This window comes from Crinia signifera, chromosome 5, assembly GCF_055691185.1.
Source record: "Crinia signifera chromosome 5, ASM5569118v1, whole genome shotgun sequence".
In the NCBI taxonomy this organism is placed as follows: domain Eukaryota; kingdom Metazoa; phylum Chordata; class Amphibia; order Anura; family Myobatrachidae; genus Crinia; species Crinia signifera.
Window position 1 is genome coordinate 221,873,963 of NC_139221.1, and position 18,916 is coordinate 221,892,878.

At 42.6% G+C, this 18,916-nt stretch overlaps 1 protein-coding gene across 1 annotated transcript in view; it reads right to left on the reverse strand.

Moving 5' to 3' along the window:
• Nucleotides 1–18,916, reverse strand: part of ULK4 (unc-51 like kinase 4) — a 704,158-nt gene that overhangs the window by 28,914 nt on the left and 656,328 nt on the right. The window contains exon 36 of the mRNA XM_083188569.1: nucleotides 5,986–6,074. Coding sequence (XP_083044695.1) covers nucleotides 5,986–6,074 — 89 coding nt within the window. The remainder of the gene's footprint in view (nucleotides 1–5,985; nucleotides 6,075–18,916) is intronic.

The window sequence follows — 18,916 nt, forward strand, 5'->3', positions numbered from 1 at the left end:
GAAGAGAAAGAAGGAGCGGGAGTGGGGAAACATAAAATGTCGTGTTATGTGTCTAGCTGGTTGTTCATATTTATAAAAAACTTTTGAGGTTTATATCTATATTTAATCCTGAGGGGGAAAGGGTTTGTAATTGGTATATCCACTTTATTTCAGTCCGTAATAGGTTCTCAATGTGATCACCTCCTCTCCAATGTTTTTCTACTTTTTGGATAGCCATGTATCTCAGTCCTGACGGATCTTTATTATGGTGGGTTGCAAAATGTTGTGAAACACTGTGTGTCTCAAGTCCATGTTTGATATTGTACATATGTTCTCTTATGCGTACTTTTAATTTTCTTTTTGTTTGCCCGACATACTGCATACCACATGGACATTCGAGAAGATAGATCACACTCTCTGTCTTGCATGCCAAGTGGTTCTTGATCAGATATTTTCTTTTTGTTTGATTTGAGAAAAATTCTGTTACTGGCTTAGTTATTGTTTTTTTAGTATCTTTGCACGGCATGCAGTTTAGGCAAAAGAAGTAACCTTTACTGTTTTTTTCTGTTTTTCTCTGTTCTGTCGAAATGTAACTGCTCGTGAGTTCTTGTTTTAGATTTTTTGCTCTCTTATAAATAATAATATTTAATTGTAAGTGGATATACCAATTACAAACCCTTTCCCCCTCAGGATTAAATATAGATATAAAACTCAAAAGTTTTTTATAAATATGAACAACCAGCTAGACACATAACACGCCATTTTATGTTTCCCCACTCCAGCTCCTTCTTTCTCTTCTTATTCTCTTTATTTTTTATTTATTTTTAATTTTTTTCATTTATTTTTCTTTACTGCAATGCAATAATAACGGGAGCCACAAGATTACCGCCAAAATCAGCCCCCATTTCCGGAAATATTGTCCGGTTTTAAATTGTCTCAATAAAGTTTTTTAAAAGTTTTTTAAACAAACCAAGGATAAAAGGAGGTCCCCAGAGACAGCACCTACATCCATGATTAAGAGCCCAGCTCGAAACGCGTTGGTACGTACGCGGCCGGGACCGGAAGCACGGAGCCGAAACCGGAAGTCACCGCTAGCGTGGAGAGAGGAGAGCCACGAGTACATCACAGCGGCAGAAGAAGATTGTTTGCCACTATAACCCTCACCAACAAGTAAGGGACAGTTAGGTCAAACGCTCCCCCAGTGCTTTGCACCCACCACGGACATTTCACTTCCATACTGAGCATAGCTCCGGACCCGGTTCCAATCAACTACTATTACTCAAAAGAGTGTAAACATTCATTGCATTGCTTTTTTTGATAATTTCCTTATTTTTTCTTTGCTCCATTTTTATTATTTTTTATAATTATTTATTATTTTTTATTTATTATTTTTTATTTATTTATTTTTTAACTTTTAACTTTTTTTTTTTTCTTTATACCTCTTATCTCATTATTTCCCCATCTTGCCCTTGTGTGTCTTACCCTAACATAAGCGCTTTGTTTCCATACCCCCCAAACAGGAGTGACAGCCCGGACGGCGAACGGCGCTGAACTGTCACCCTGAAGAGGAACAGCATAAGGTTCCTCCGGACCAACCACCGCCAACCCCCAACCCGCCAGTGCACCGATACCACCCGCAGAAACCGGTCGACACAGACAACAAACGACCCGGGAATACCAGCACCCCCTGACCAGCACGAAGAACCTGCAGGTTCAGATCCACCGGGGCGAGCAGCAACATCCCCGCAAGGCAGCCCATCTCCGTTCCAAGACGCCCCCATCTTCCTGCACACCCCCTGTGCACCCCCACCCACACCGCCCAAATACCCCTTACACCACGGCATATAGAATTATACAGCTGCACTTATGTGTTTGCACTTGTAAATCTGTATGTATATCCCCATTTCATTGTTTTATTTGTAGCAATGCAAGTGGATACAAACACTGTATAAACCTATCTGTGAAAACATTTGGAATGCATACAATGTTTACATTTATTCATGAGTAAAGTTACAATATTTTTCAAAATAGACCAGAGTTTCCAGTCATCATTTGTTCATATACACCACACCAGCAAAGAGGACTATAGGGGCAGAGCGCGGCACCACTACCCTCTTCTATACTAATATAAAATACATATAAAGTTTTTGGTACTTGTGTATTATCACGGCGCCCCCGATATTAAGTCGTACGATTTTTAATCGCATCGCATGCCATCGCATGCCATACACCCGATGCACAGCGATGCGATTTAAGCCCGCTATACAATTTTAAATTGTATAAGCACCCTAATGGGTGCTTACAATGTTAAATGCACTCCCACGCTACCCCCAGTATGAACGCCAACCCGAAGTGCGGCGAGCTTCATCCAACTTTTTCATACCCCCACTATCCACGTCGGCGTGGAGTTGATTTTATATAGTGTGGCGAGCCACCGAGCCCGAAGCGTGGCGAGCGTCGCGAGGGGACGTGTATTACTTTACATGTATTACGCGGCCGCTCACCAAATTGCGTATACAATTTAAAATCGCATCGCATTGTATGGCATTGTATGCCATATACAATGCTATACAATTTTTACATTGTATGACATCGGGGGAAATCTTGTTGCATCGCATGCCTTATGGTCTGCGATGCGATAGGCGCCGTGATAGTACACAAGTACCAAGTTTTTCAACACAGTATATTTATTATAGACTGTAGCAGTTGCCAAGAAGAAATAAACAAAGTACTTGACAAGAAAGGAGATGTTGGCATTCTAAACTCATTTCACTTTACTATTATCTGTTTGAGACTTAGATACATTATTTCTATATAGCAACATGTTTCTGTGGGCTGGCAATGAACAAAAGGCCACTGTGTGAGTCAAAGGGAAGGGAAAATAAATAAGTTGTGTAACTCTGCAGACTCCCACACCGGAGTACGGATCAAAGTAGAGTGGCAAGGGGGAGCAGATTGCTACGAGTACACCCGACAGAAGAGGAGGGGGAGGAAATATGAGAAGCTTGTAGAGTGAATGGGAGGGTGATACACAAATCAAGAGAGAAAACAAAGGGATTATTTGAACTTGTAATGAGACTTTCAAAAATGAATGGCAGTTTTATTATATCTCAGACATGTTAATATACTAAAGGACCAGGTTACAGTATCTGAATATAGGACTGCATATACTAAACAATGTTTAATATACTGTGTACATGCATCAAGAAAAAGAGAAAAAAGAAAAATATATCAAAATGACAAAGTAACAGTATGACCTTGTATCACCAATTGTTACATGAATGTAATACAATTATTAATTATTTTTTTATTAACAGTTTCTTATATAGATTCCACAGTGCTTTTACAGAGTATATTTGAACATTCACATCAGTCCCTGCCCCAGTGGAGCTTACAATCTATATTCCCTACCACATGGACACGCACACAGACATTCTAGGGTTAATTTTGTTGGTAGCCCATTAACCTACCAGTATATGTGGTCGTAACTTCCTTGTTTACAATGCTAGACACCACATTTTCTTAAGATAAAGGGGGTTATTTTGGTTCACTCTTTCTGACAAATTCCTTCTTAGATGGACAAAACCATGTGCACTGCAGGGGGCAAATGTAAAATGTGCAGAGAGAATTAGATTTGGGTGAGTTATTTTGTTTCTGTGCAGGGAAAATATGGACTGCTTTATTTTAACACTGCAATATAGATCTCACTTTGAAGTAAAACCCCACCCAAATCTAACTCTCTCTGCACATGTTACATCTGCCCCACCTGCAGTGTACATGGTTTTGTCCATCTAAGAAGAAATTTGTCAGAAAGAGTGAACCAAAATAACCTCCAAAGTGTGATTAGTAGAAAGTTATGTACTCTCCGGGAAGGTGGGTGCAATCCTAGGAGAGTTGGCAGGCGTGGGCTGCAGGTACTGGATGGGCTGCACTCATTAATGCAATATTACACGCTATGGGGTAATTCAGCACCGATAAGATGAGGCCGAATCCTCTCCCCTTTTGGCCGTATGCAAGGGGATGTGTTCACGTGCATCCCCTCGCATGTTACCAAGGGGATTTGGCAGGGAGGGGGGACGCTTAGTCGGGCAGCAGACGTCATTTCAGGGTGAATGACCACTGCTTAGCGAGCCTGGCTGGATCAGGCCCTACAGGTGTTCTATTAGAATGGTGTGCTAAAAGCGACTAATTTATTCTTCCGAATTTAGCTACGCATTAGCTGCACATATTTAAAAGATCATTGGAGCCATAATATAACACAAGATGGCAGTGGTATTGGCTTTAGTTTTGTGTTTGTGTGTGTACTGTTTCTGTTATTTTCTGATGATCACAAATAAGGGAGCATATTGTTTTAAAGGGGAATAAATGCTCTTTCAAGACCCTATGTGTGTGATAGTATGAGGAAGAGGGCACTAAATGCCATTTCTCATCTATGAAAAACTATTTTTTCTCGCAGTGGTGAGAAATATTGTCTGGGTATTACTTCCTTTGAATGAAGCGACTTACCTCTTTTATATGTGAATGACCCCAGATTTACATGTGTAATTATGGCGTTGTAAGACAAATACTGCCCCCCACCCATATACAGAAAATATGTGTTATCCATATGGCAGGGTAATACTCACTAGACAATAGCTACTAATGGGATACAGTATATATTATGAAAGTGTTGACTCCACGTTTTCAGTTAGTTGCAGTCGTTATTATTGATTACTAACATAGAATTTGACTAAAGATAAGAACCACTTGGCCCATCTAGTCTGCCCCTTTTTTAAACATGTCAAACCATATTTGATCCTTATTTCTTTGTAAGGGTATCAATATGCCTATCCCAAGATGTTTAAATTGTTCTACTTTGTTTTCCTCTACCACCTCTGATGGGATGCTATTTCACTTATCTACTACCCTTTCTGTGAAGTAATTCTTCCTCAAATTTCCCCTGAATCTACCTCCCTCTCATTTTAGTGCACATCCTCGTGTACTGCTGCTCCTCTTGCTGTGAAGAATGTCTCCCATCTGTACCTTGTTAAACCCTTGATATATTTGAAAGTTTCTATCACGTCCACCTTTCCCTTCTCTGCTCTATTTATTATTATTTATTTATTTACAGTTTCTTATATAGCGCAGCAGATTCCGTTGCGCTTTACAATAGTAGACAGTGATAAGACAAACTGGGTAACAACAGACAGACTTGGAGGTAGGAGGGCCCTGCTGCAAGCTTACAATCTATAGGGATATAGGGGGGAACATAAGGACAGGCACCAGTAATAGCAGTTACAAGTCCAGAAGAAATGTCTGCTACAGTATTTCCCAGCCAAACAGTGTAACATTATTTGGTATGCAGATACTGTACAGTCGCATACAATAATATGCGGCTTGTCTATGTGCATACAAAATAATGTATTGATAGTTGTGATAGATACTGTAAATGTAACATAACTTAACTAACATTCTTGTGCAAGCATCATATAAAAAGTGCAGCCTCGTAACACTAGCGTTAAATTGCTAAATTACATTTACTTCAGAGTGCGCACGCATTGGGATTTTCATCACATTTGTATATTTGGGGGCTGGCCTTACATTAGGCTAAGTGTAAATAAACAATTTCATACAAGTACAACTATATGAAGCATATCACATTCAATTAAACAAAACAGACTACCCATCTAACTGATGCTTACGCCTGTTGTGAAACATCTAGGCACATGGCACCACCAAACATAATGTTGCTCTGTGTTTTAGCTGTTTTGCTCTTTGTAAATGAGGCATCCTATAACTGATTAATAATATTACTATAATAATTGCTGAAATCTATTTATCTGTCACTTGCTTCACTTTTATCCTACATCCCACCACACCCATATGTACAGTTTATAGTAAACTTGAAAGATTCCTAAATACTCAGTGTAATTTGACATCGGTTAAATGAAACCAATTACCTAAAGGAGAATGTAAACAAAAAGATATTTAAGAGAAGAAATTCCTGTTTGCCTTGAGGGGACTCACCTGGAATCCTGAGTAAGTCTCTCAAGAGTGTGGATAAGAAGATCTCCATCGTTTTTCATACTTTCTAAATGCTTCTCATTTGATGTTATCTAAAATGGAAAGAAACCAATATCAATTAACTAATTTGTCTTCTATGCAGAAGGTCATGTGGGAGCACTCAGAACACCTAATAGTAAGGAATTACTGAATACTATGGCAGTCTATGGCTTGATAAAACAGTAATCATAAGTCTAGGTGGAGAAATACTATACAGCTAGCAATGTGTGCTCATTGGAGGAGCCTAATGAGGAAGCCAGTATGCACCAGGGACTATTGAGTGTAGTAATGGACTTGGGGTAGTTACCTCACAGACATGACCTAGGTTGGTCTCAATAACCAACTGTTGACTAGCAAGTGGAGCAGTTGAGATTGTAATCACATACAACAACCAAAAATCTAAATAAGAAAAAGATGTATCCAGCCTAGAGAAAGATAAAGTGGAAGAGTTGTCCAAAGCAAAAAATCAGCTTTTAACTCTCGTTTACATATTATAGCATTTATCATAGTCTATGAGATGACAGAAACTGATTGATTACTTTGAGCAACTTCTCCAAGGATTAATACATCTTCCTTTAGGTCAGAACAGACCCAGTCAATATACAGAGAACCAGACAGGTATAACACAACAGAGAGCACAGATGCCAAGGTAAAGAACTTGATGATTAAGCACAGGAGTTCAAAGAGACAAGAGGGACTACAAGGGTTAAGTAATTCAACTGAGTGACTTGCAGACATTACGGTGGGAGCGACCAGATCTGGGGACTGATTCCTCTGGGCATGTGCACCATAGGGAATTTGCTCACTGAGCTAACAGTACAGTATGTGAACAGGAAACAGCTGACTCAGATACTGTGCAAAGTAACCTTTAAAAAAAACAACACATAAATTCATGCTAAAACACACGTGTCAAGGAGCATCCACTCTGTACCAGTCATAATTATACCCAGATAGACTTTAACCCGTCCAGGCCATAAGCACAAGGAGAGCTTTATAAAAAAAATGGTACTGCTTTCCTAGCACGGCGCCCACGATCTAGATTGTATGTGTGGGGCTGATATCTCAAGCATCTCATGCATCTTATGTGTTTGTGCGGCATAAGATGCATGAGATGCATGAGATGATGCAATCGACGCGATCGACGAGATTAGCATCTCATGCAGCTTATGTGTTTGTGCGGCATAAGATGCATGAGATGATGCAATCGACGCGATCGACGCGATTTTTACATTGGAATCAATGTAAAAAGCCCCCAAAACCCCAATTTTAATTGCAAACCCCCCCTCATGGGTGAAATGGCCCACCCATTGTTAACGCCACCCCACTATTGACGCCAACCCGAAGCCTGGCGAGCGCAGTGAGCCCGCGAGGGGCGGCGGTACGCGTCCTCCGACCTTTTCATACCCCCACTATCCACGTCGGCGTGGAGTTGAATTTATATAGTGTGGCGAGCGCAGCGAGCCCCGCGAGGGGACGCGGAATATATGTAAAGTAGTCCGCGTCCGCTCGCCGCGCTTCGGGCTATATAAAATCAACTCCACGCCGACGTGGATAGTGGGGGTATGAAAAGGTCGGAGGACGCATACCGCCGCACCTCGCAGGCTCGTTGCGCTCGCCATGCTTCGGGTTGGCATTGATAGTGCTGGTGGCGTTAACAATGGTTATTGGGGGCTCACGATTTTTTATCTCATGCATCTCATGGATCTCATGCATCTTATGGATGCATAAGATCCATGAGATTAAAAAATCGGGTCCATCGCGTTGATTGTATGCCTTAAGTACCTTAAACTTAAGGCATACAATCAATGAGACGGGCGCCGTGCTAGGAAAGCAGTACCAAAAAAATTTACAGAAGAAAAATAATAAGGTTTGATTAAAATAAAAGGTACACAAATCAAAAAGATAATAATAATAATAAATAATAAATAATAATAATTGTATTTATATAGCGCTCTGTCTCCAATAGGACTCACATGGATGTAGTACATCTTTATTTGCAGGACTCATGTGCATATGTTACTATAATTAGGCATGCATACACCAAACTCAGCATGAGCAAATTTACTAAGTGGCATTCTTCACAGCCATCTTGACTTCTGCAGTTCTGTACATAAAGGGACAATAATATTACAAAAGCAACTGTATTTTATATTATTTATTACTGTATCTTTAAATCCAGTGGGCAAACCCATCAAAGATGCATGGGCCCTATTTAGTAATATAGTGACAAAACACTATGAAACCTAACATTTCTATCTGTGGCAAAATCTGAACGTGTTTTGGGGTGATGTACAGTATCATTGCCCCCTAGCCAGGACAGCACCTCTGATTATCAGCTATCCAGCCCTGACCTGATTTTGCCGATTCTTCTGACGCTGTGTGGTGTGTTTATTCATAACAGCAATGCCAGATGTGTCATTATTTGGAGCATACAAATCAGTGCCCCTTAAATTGCAGACAATTCAACCACCAAGCATTGTGAAACTACTACATAGCTAGGGTGGCCAATCCCAGGATCGGGATCAGCGGGATCCCGGGATTTGGCCACAAAAACACTGGAATTTCAATCCCGAGAGTTTCCATTCCCAGGATATCGGGATTAGATTGCGCATGCATAGTCTAATGCCTGGCAGCATCTGAGAACCCGATCAGACACTGCCCGACTTCTCCCGTCCCCGGCCCTGATCAGAGGTCACGCTAGGCAAGCTACACACCCACTCCGCCCACCTGGCTCCTCTCCCAGCTGCATTGCCTGTACTGCCCTCCTGGCTCCCGCACCGCCTGCCCGGCTCCAGCACTGACCCACTGCCTGGCTCCCGCCTGCTCAGCTCCCGGCTGCACCTATATATGGTAAGTAAATATGCAGGGTGGCAGGGTCATTTTTTCCATTAGGGAAGCCAATCCCGGGAATCCTGGGATGGAGGATTTTTCAAATCTGAATCCCAGGATTAAGAAAAATGCCCCGGGATTGGCTTTCCTATACATAGCTATGTCTTATTTATTTTAAATGATTACTGCTCTTTTTCACAAAACTGCAACTATAAATTTCAAGGAATGAAATGGAAAAATAAATATATAACTGCCCAAAATTCACATGAATATGCCACAAAATGATGCCCTCATCTTCTGATTATGCTGGTAGAGGGCACCTGATCTGCAGCTGCTCCATCTGCATCACTAAAATGAGTCATTTTTTTTGTATTTGACAATCCTGAGAAAGCACTGACTGGAGAACTGCTGCAGACATGACATTTGCTGGGAGCTCCTCCTGTCAATGTGTTGGGCGATGTGGGGACAGTCCTGCTGTGAGCTTCCCTGGAGCAATGGTGGACTAAGCATTTGCCTTCTGTATATGGATTATGCCCAGGGCCAGCTCTAGTTAGTGGGGAAAAGGCCACATTTTATGTAATGTCAGATTGTAATGTGCTCAGAAACTAAATATGAATGTTTAAGTTTGCAATGAACTGTGTGATAAAGTGGATAAAAAAATCCACTGAAAAGCAGATGAGTCTGTGAGTTGCCATGGTAACATAGAATGCTGAGGAGAGTGTGACTCTGGAAGCTGTAGATAGGACAGCTAAGCTGGGTACACACCTAAATATATATCTGTCCAATCTATCTAGTGGGAACTAAAAGCTGGTAATGGGAGCATATGAGAATCAAACATTTACTTCCTAACACTGAAAAACAGACATTGGTCAGTCAAAAAAAAAAACCCAGTTAAAGCCATTTGATTTAACAAATGTTCCAGTGTTTAGGAGTGAAAAGTTCATTGTCATATGCATTACCAGATTTGTGTTCCCACCAGATGGATTGGACAAGCATATCTGTAGGTGTGCACCCAGCATAAGAAATGGAGAGAGCAAGAGAGAGAAGGAAGACATACAGATAAATAACAGAAAAAGACATAACTCCTCAGAGCCAAGAACAAGGAAAGATCACATGAAAAACAAAAATCACAAGTTACCTCACTTACACGTTTATGCACATGAAAACTCTCATCAAGGTATCTTTATCATAACTGCGTACCAGTACTCACAATTGGTAATGTATGTACACGAGCATCTAGGTATCTTTAATCATTCCAGGCTGACTTCTTATCCAGTTTTTCTCCGTTTTTTAAATATTGAAAAGAAAAAAAAATGTTATACTGTAAAATAAAAACCTTTTTTCACTGGATAAGAAGTCAGCCTGGAATGATTAAAGATACCTAGATGCTCGTGTACATACATTACCAATCGTGAGTACTGGTACGCAGTTTTGATAAAGATACCTTGATGAGAGTTTTCATGTGCATAAACGTGTAAGTGAGGTACGCCTCCCACAGTTCATCACCCAATATAAAGAAACCCAGATAAGCTTACCCTCACTACATATATATGTAAGTGAGGTGAGGAATATCAGAAAACTGGGACAGAACAATAATAACTTGAAAACCGAACATAACCCCCGTTCCAACCTAAACTCTTTCATATCTTTATCCCCCTTTTTTTCTCTCCAAAAAATTGACGAGAAAATACGCGAAAGAAGAAGTAATCAAGTGAGAAAAAGGACCGAAAATACTTAAGTTAAGTATCCCATACCCACATATCGTGTTTGACCCGGTGTAGCGCCATATCCCACATCCAACAAACCCGTTTTTTCACGACGACTATTGGGTTACCTAGGAATAACCCTTCAGGGTGGAGGATAGGCAGCAAAACAGCGAGAATTACAGCGCCCAGGCGATTGTCTTACCAATCTTTTACAACTTTAAAAGCAGTCTGGCTCGTTTTGCAGAGAATTGCCGTGAATTGTCGAGCTCACAGCCGGATCTCGAAGATCAACGGCTGCTTCTCGCAGCTACATCCCCCTTTCGGCGCTCGGCAGGTGGGACATTGAATCCCGCCTGCCAAGATGCCATTGAGCGGGCGGAGGAAAGGATTGAATACCACCCTATATCTTCAGATTATAATATTAACAGATTAAAAGAATAATAGCACAATCAATATCAATGACCCATTTAAATACTTTTGGACTGCATATTAGTTTAGATTATTAATAAGAACAAATAAGTATACAGCATTATGACAATTATCGTATTTTTGCACTGAGTGAGTTCTGTAGGTAAATACTTCCTTTACATGCATAAAATCAATTCACAGAAGCATATATTTAGGCAGGTACACAATTACACCGCAGTATATGCTTTCATAAAGTCCATCTGACTGGCTGGAACTGAAATCTGGTAATGTATGTAGCCAAATGACCTATTGCTACCAAACACAGGAAAAGCGTGCAAACACAAAGGTAATTTCTGAAAGTGAAAAAATGCACAAGGTCAGTGTAAAGGCAGTTCTGTAACATCAAACACCTAGTTTTCTTGTAGGCTCCTTTAGATAGAGCTTTTCACATACACCTCAGTTATATCATCCTGTGGATCAGCCGCTGAGTAAGTCTCTGGCTACTCCTGGCTTGCGATGACTGGTGCCCAGTGAAGAAATCATTAGAAGGTGAGCCACTAACGAAGAATTTTGATAATTTTTGCTCGACTGTGAAGTCTTTGCTAGGCGTACGCATCCATTCGCATTCAGACCTGATTGCATTGCTGCAAATTTGCACAGCGGCTTATTATCAATACACTGTGCATGCATACTAGTATACATGCACATGGCTATCCTGCGACAATGTCCTGCAACTTTTTCTATATGCACGACATTTTCAAGGTGATTGACAGGGAGTAGGCGTCTCGAGTTGGAAACCAGAAGGTTTACTGGGAGTGGGAGTGCTAAGAAAAACACCGGCATGTCTAGGAAAAAAAACAGTGTGCCTGAGTGCTTTATGGGAGGGTGTGTGACGTCAGCAACAGGGAGTATATGCACTTTTCCATTGCTCATCCAAGTAAGACTAGGGCTACATGCCGCCTGCAATGACTTGTGCCCAGTGTAAAAATCATTTGATGGTGAGCCTGTTACCATGGGTTTTGGACATATTTGCAAGGCTGCAAATGAATGTGTAGCTACTCCCATACAACCTTTTCAGAAGCTATTAAATAGCCCCAAATAAGCTCCTCCATATATAAGTATGGGGTCCGAATTTCTTTAGTAAATGGTGCAGTACGTCAGTAGGGCTTGGGATAGCTGTAATATCTGTGGCGTTAGTGTTGATATGTATAATTATTATATCCCCCATTTCCTCAGGATTTATTATGCCTTAGTAAATAGACCCTCAATTACATAGTCTGCAGTTCTTTATAATATATATATATATTTATCAATATAGCAGGAAGTCCTGATACTGTGCAGAGCCCTGTTACCATGCAGAACAGGTTACATGTACAGTATGTTCTTGCTTTAGCCTTTATGAATAGAAAAAAGCTTTTTTTTTCCATTTGAAGTAAGAGGGAAGGGAGTTGGGGGGGGGGGGGGGGTTACAGTTTATTATATTATAGCGATAACACTGCTTTGGTGGCAAGAAGGGCTGCATAGACCGTTGCTAACACACTATGGTAAGGGACGGGGTATGAGGCTAAATGAACAAGACAACAATGGCTTATGCATTACATTTTCTGCAGATACAGAAGACTCAAGCTGACCTCGGTCTCTGCAGCAGCATTTATGACAAGCGACAGCGTTTGCTGTGATCAGATATTCTTTCTATACTGTTTTTAAAGACACGTTAATACTACTGAGAAAAGCATGTCCAGCCAGGTACACTGCAAGTGCTCAGCTGAGCCAGGGTAACAGTGGCACTGTGACGGCTGTGTGGACGAGGCATGTGGAAAATACAGTAACTAAACATCTATAGTGTATATTTTAAAACACACCCATTTCTCCAGTTTTTATTATCCAGGTACTTGGGGATACTCCGAGGGATACCCAGGTGAGACAAAGTGTGAAATCCAGAATTGCACAACTGCAGACAGGATAGCTTGATGAATTTTTAAGTGGACCACAGCCTCTTCCAAGCAAGTAGATTTAGGATACCAAGCATCCTCAGAACCAGATAAATCAATCAGGTAGATCCCAGCCAAAGTATGAGCAAATATAGGTGCTGCAGGAGTGACAGATGTATAGAACTGAAGCGGAATCTTCTTGTCTCCAGCAGTAGATTCATTAGAAACAAGAGAGGTAGGGAAAGTACCCCACTGCAAAACTTTGGTTCCTAAAGAATGGATTTCTGGATGTCCGCACAATGGAAAAATGTCCCTGTGGTTCTTTATGGACTTTCACTCTCCACATTGGTGAAATTTGTGAAAGAAAACATAAATAAAGAAGAATGATCAGATGATGATCTCATATGTCAAACGGAGGTAGAGGGGGTCTCCCAAAATAACCATAGGTGCTTACATATGCTTACATAAGCAGTTGTAGGTGAACTCATAGAACGGTATCTTTAGGTGGTCACCAAGTGTAGAAAAACAGCATGTACCAAACTGCTTACATGTGTACATGGAATACAATTCTCACATGGGTTTCTTTGGGTAAAAGATGAATGCTCACACAGGCTTACTTGAGTGAACGTGGGATCAAACACATACTGTAGCATTTTCTTCCTTATCCCTCGTAAAGGTGAAAGGAAGTCATTGAAAAAAGCAGAAACCTCCTCATAGTGCAGATGGTTTCACAAGATAAAATGTATTTTACAATGAATAATAAAAACAACAGGGCAGCCTTGTACCGTGAACAATGGTGTGTGGCAGATGGTAATAACGGCAGGATGATGAAACCTGGGTGTTCCTCCTGTGCCTCAACCAGATCAAGGTGCGTGGGGGCTGCATAAAAGTATCTCTCCTCCTGTGTACACTCCTCCAACATGTTTCGAAGCATTGAGCTTCTTTTTCAAGATCGCATCGGGATCGAATAGCACGGCCGTCGACCATTTGAGACAACCATTAGGACAGGATTTGAGAAACACTGGTTTAGGGATCTGTTTTACTGTGCCAACATAGGTTAGTGATTTTATACAACATATGCAAAGTGCATAGCGTAGTGGGACTAAGAACTAGTACTTTTGAAGTGTGCACTGAATAAAACACTTAAGTATTACAGGGGTCTATTTACTAAGGATTAAAGAGAGATAAAGTGGACGGAGATAAAGTAACAGCCCATGTTGCAGGTAGTGTTGGAAAAACGACAGTTAGAAGCTGACTGGCTGGTACTTAATCCCTGTCCACTTTATTTTTCTCTAAGGACTTGATTCAGACCTGCTCGCTAGGCTTCATGTATTTGCTGCCTAGCGAGCAGGTAAACGTTGCCCCCCCCTGAATAGATGCTCACCATCAAATGTTGGTTTTTTTTTTAGGGGGGGGGGGGGGGGGATGATGGAGGAATTCAGGGCGGGCTCTGACCTCATGTCACGGCATCGACACACCTGATTTCGCAGTGGTATTTCGCAGTGGTATGCCCAACATTTTTGTGAGCACACCTATGAAACGCTGGACGGTCCCTTACAACCTCCCCACCCAACCTGAAGCTAGTGTGAAACTCAGTGAAGGTGTTTACTCTGGGGGATTGCAATGGGATGGGGTTGCGAATTTGGGTGTGAATCGCCACCGTAGGTCTTATTAAGTAGAGCTCAGTGTCCAATATCTCCTGAGCAAGACTATAATTGATCCTAAATTCTTCTGTATATTCTTGATTTGAGATTATGGACAAGAAGAAATCAGAGGATATAAAATTGATCATGTCAGAAGTAAAATTCAAATACAAAGCACAAGTTAATAAAAGGAGTCAGATAATCCATCCATTTTAGAACACAGTAAACCTTTAAAGTAAGCCATTCAGACAATGCGTGAGGCAGATAAATGCGATCTGACACTACACACACTATGCATAATACTGTATCTTGGCACTATTCTCTAGCACTTTGGGAAATCCTTGGGCCATCTAGTTAAAGGTTACACAAGAGAGATGTGGCAAACATTGATTGTGGTATTTCTTTGCTCAGAGGGACTAGTTGGCCTTTGTTTGCATGTAAATGATGCACTGATCACTGATTAATGCTATATTTGATAGAAGATCTTACAGTGAATCTTCAGGTTTATTCAGAAGTAAATGCCAAATGGCACATTCCATCTTTCTTAGTGTCTATTACTGCCACCCGACCTTTAACAAAAGATAGGAGAATCTTTTCTTTTCTACTTCTTATAAGAACAGAACTTTGCACTATTTATTTTTCAGTTTTTATAGGTCATAAAATAGTTTAATATACAACATGCTACTTTAGCTGTAACAGTGCAAAATGAAAAGATCAGCAACAGTGATTAATATTACATATTTTAATTTGTTTTTAGGACAAATGATAATGTAAGTCATGTAATATGTGTTAGGTTCCAAAATATGTATTAGGTCCCAAAAAACAATCACGAAAGAGCACACAATGAAAAAAGCGTAAAAGGCAGGTAAATGTGACAGTAAAACAAATACTGTATACCAGGGGTGGGGAACCTCCGGCCCGCGGGCCGGATATGGCCCCCGCAGCCAGTTTGTCCGGCCCGGCTGCCCGCCCGCACACATGCCCGCTTACCCTCCCTCCTGTCAAACAGAAGCGGTGATGCGCCGCCCGATCGCCCGGCCAGATAAGGGGGAGAGCTGTGGAGACGCGCTGGCCAATCACTGCGGGCTGTAGTGGTGATGCGCCTGCCAATCACTGCGGGCGGTAGGGACTTCCATCCTCTCGCGAGTGCTGTGATGCGCCCACATTGCACTGCATGGGCGTGAGCATTGCGAGATGACGGAGTCCATCAGCCACAGCAGCAGCAGCCGCCATTACCCTGGCAGCCGGAGCTACAGTAATTACTGTAAAAAAAAAAAAAAAAAGGTAAATGCTGCTCCCGGCTCATCACTTTCCCTAGCTGCCAACCACCCAGCCTCACTTACAGTGTCGGACTGGGGCACGAAGGGCCCACCAGGGAAATGCACTCACAGGGGCCCACCAAGGGGCGTGGTCTTTTTGAAGGGGTGTGGTCATCTGACCAGAGAGGAGTGGCTATACACTATAGAATTTTGGGCCAATTTCATCCGATTTCTGCACTTTGGGCCGATAATCGGGCAAAATTGGCCCAAAATCACAGGTGTGTGACATTTGATCCATAAATCCCCCACGTTGATAATAAAGCACATAGGTCCCATAGATAATACAGCAAATACCACCCCCCCAGATATTACAACACATAGGTCCTCCACACACAGATAATAGTACAGTACGTATGTCCCTCCACATATAATACAGCACATAGGTCCTCCACACACAGATAATAGTACAGCACGTATGTCCCCCCACACATAATACAGCACATAGGTCCCCCACTCAGATAATAGTACAGCACATAGGGGCGTGAATGTAGAAATATGGTAATGGCTGTTCCCAAATCCAAACTCACAAGCAAGCGTGGCCTCATGGGACGGAGGCGTGGCATCACAAAATTATGCGTGGTATTACACTTTAGACCACAACGTAATGCCCATTGGGGGAGGGAATTGCTCGTTGCCAAGGTGGGGAGGAAATTGCTAATTGCCAAGGAGGATGTACAATATCGCGCGATATCGCATCGCATGTCTTTTGGTATGCGATGCGATGGGCGCCGCTATAATACACAAGTACCAAGAGTAGTGCCACCTACACAAAATGCACACAAGGACGTAACTACAATAGGTGCAAGGGGTGCAGCTGCTATGGGGCCCAGAGCTGAAGGCGTCCCATCTTTGCTGTGTAAGTAATATGTTTTACATACATTTATTACCATCAGTTGCTAAATACAAACTTTTGCTATGGGGCTTAGGGATATCTAGGTACACCATTGGTAGCACACCTTACACCTAATGCACATAGTAGTGCCCCCTACACATAATGCCCAGCGTAGTGACGCTTACACGTAATGACCAGATTAGTGCCCCATGTTCATAATGCCTAGAGTAATGCCACTTTCATGCTCAGTTTAGTTCCCCATACACAAAATGCCCAGAGTAGTGCCGCTTACATACTGGCCAGAGTAGTGTCCCATACACAATGCAGATTAGTGATGCTTACATATAATGCCAAGATCAGTGCCCCATACACATAATGCCCAGAGTAGTACAGTTTACATAATGCCCACATAGTTTCCCATACATAGAATGCCCCCTCCTTCTTTACAATGTGCAGCCTGCCCACTCTTATTCACTGTAATTCACTGCAATCGCCATGAAATTGCCCCTCTGTAATTCGCTGCATTAAAACTTCCAGCTGCTAAAATTTCTTATGACTGGCTGGGCATGCTGAGACTTTTAGTACCATTGGGAATGGGCAAATAATACAGTACAATGCAGTCTAACTTACCTTGCTGCGATGTTCCATTCATGATGGCATCTGCAGGTTTATCTTGTGCCGTTTGACAACTGTCCCTCATGTTGTCCTTGCTCACTACACCACCTCGCAGTTATACAGGCAGCAGCGCCAGCGATGCCAGAGCAGAGGAAGTTGGTGGGGGGGAGCGCCTCTCAGGAAACTTCCCCCGCCGTGGACACTCTGCTGCAGCCGCTGACAGGTCCAGACGTGACACGTCATGACGCTGCAGACGTCCACGACGTGTCACGTGACTTCAGCACACAGCCGCCCGTAGTGGGAACGGAGCCCGGCCCGCCGCTACCCAGCGGCAGCTTGTCAAACAGCTGCCAGCCGCTTCCACCGCCGGGTCAGTCATCCGCCGCTAGCGGAATGCCATTGACTACCCGGCGGCGTCAATAAGCTACCCGGACCCGTGGCAATGAAATGCCAGGCTCCACCCCCCTTTAAAAGTGGGCAGGGTTTGAAATCAATGGGGCCCACCGGGGAATCTCCCGGTGCCCCGCCAGGCCAGTCCGAGCCTGCTCACTTATGCCGACCTCCCTTCCCCAGTGACTGACAGATCCAGGGGTTGTCATTTATTCATAAAAAGTGACAGTGTGGAGGAAGGGGGGGTGTCTCCCCCAAACAGGTTTATGTGATTATCCGACATAATCACATAAACCTGTTTGGGGGTGACACCCCCCCCCCTTCCTCCACACTGCCACTTTTTATGAATAAATTACATCCCCTGGATCTGTCAGTCATCCATATCACCCTCACACTGCTGTACATTAATTAGCCCTCCCTGGTGTCTCTTCAGTGGTGGGCAGAACTGTTATGCATATGTCCGCATGTATATAATGCCCACATGTATGCGCCGCTGGCCGTATGTATAATGCCCACATGTATATACTGCTGCCCGTATGTATAATGCCCACATGTATATACCGCTGCCCGTGTGTATATTGCCCACATGTATATGCCGCTGCGCGTGTGTATAATGTCCACATGTATACGCCGCTGGCCGTGTGTATAATGCCCACATGTATACGCCGCTGCCCATGTGTATAATGCCCTCATGAAAATGCCGCTGCCCGTATGTATAATGCCCACATGTATATACCGCTGCCCGTGTGTATAATGCCCACATGAAAATGACGCTGCCCGTGTGTATAATGCCCACATGTATATGCCGCTGCTTGTATGTATAATGCCCACATGTATATACCGCTGCCCATATGTATAATGCCCACATGTATATACCGCTGCCCGTGTGTATATTGCCCACATGTATATACCGCTGCCCGTGTGTATAATGCCCACATGTATACGCTGCTGCCCGTGTGTATAACGCCCACATGTATATACCGCTGCCTGTTTGTATAATGCCCACATGTATATGCCGCTGCCCGTGTGTATAATGCCCACATGTATATACCGCTGCCCGTGTGTATAATGCCCACATGTATACGCTGCTGCCCGTGTGTAAAATGCCCACATGTATATACCGCTGCCCGTGTGTATAATGCCCACATGTATATGCCGCTGCCCGTGTGTATAATGCCCGCATGAATATATTGATAATTTTTATATGGCCCCCGAAGGATTT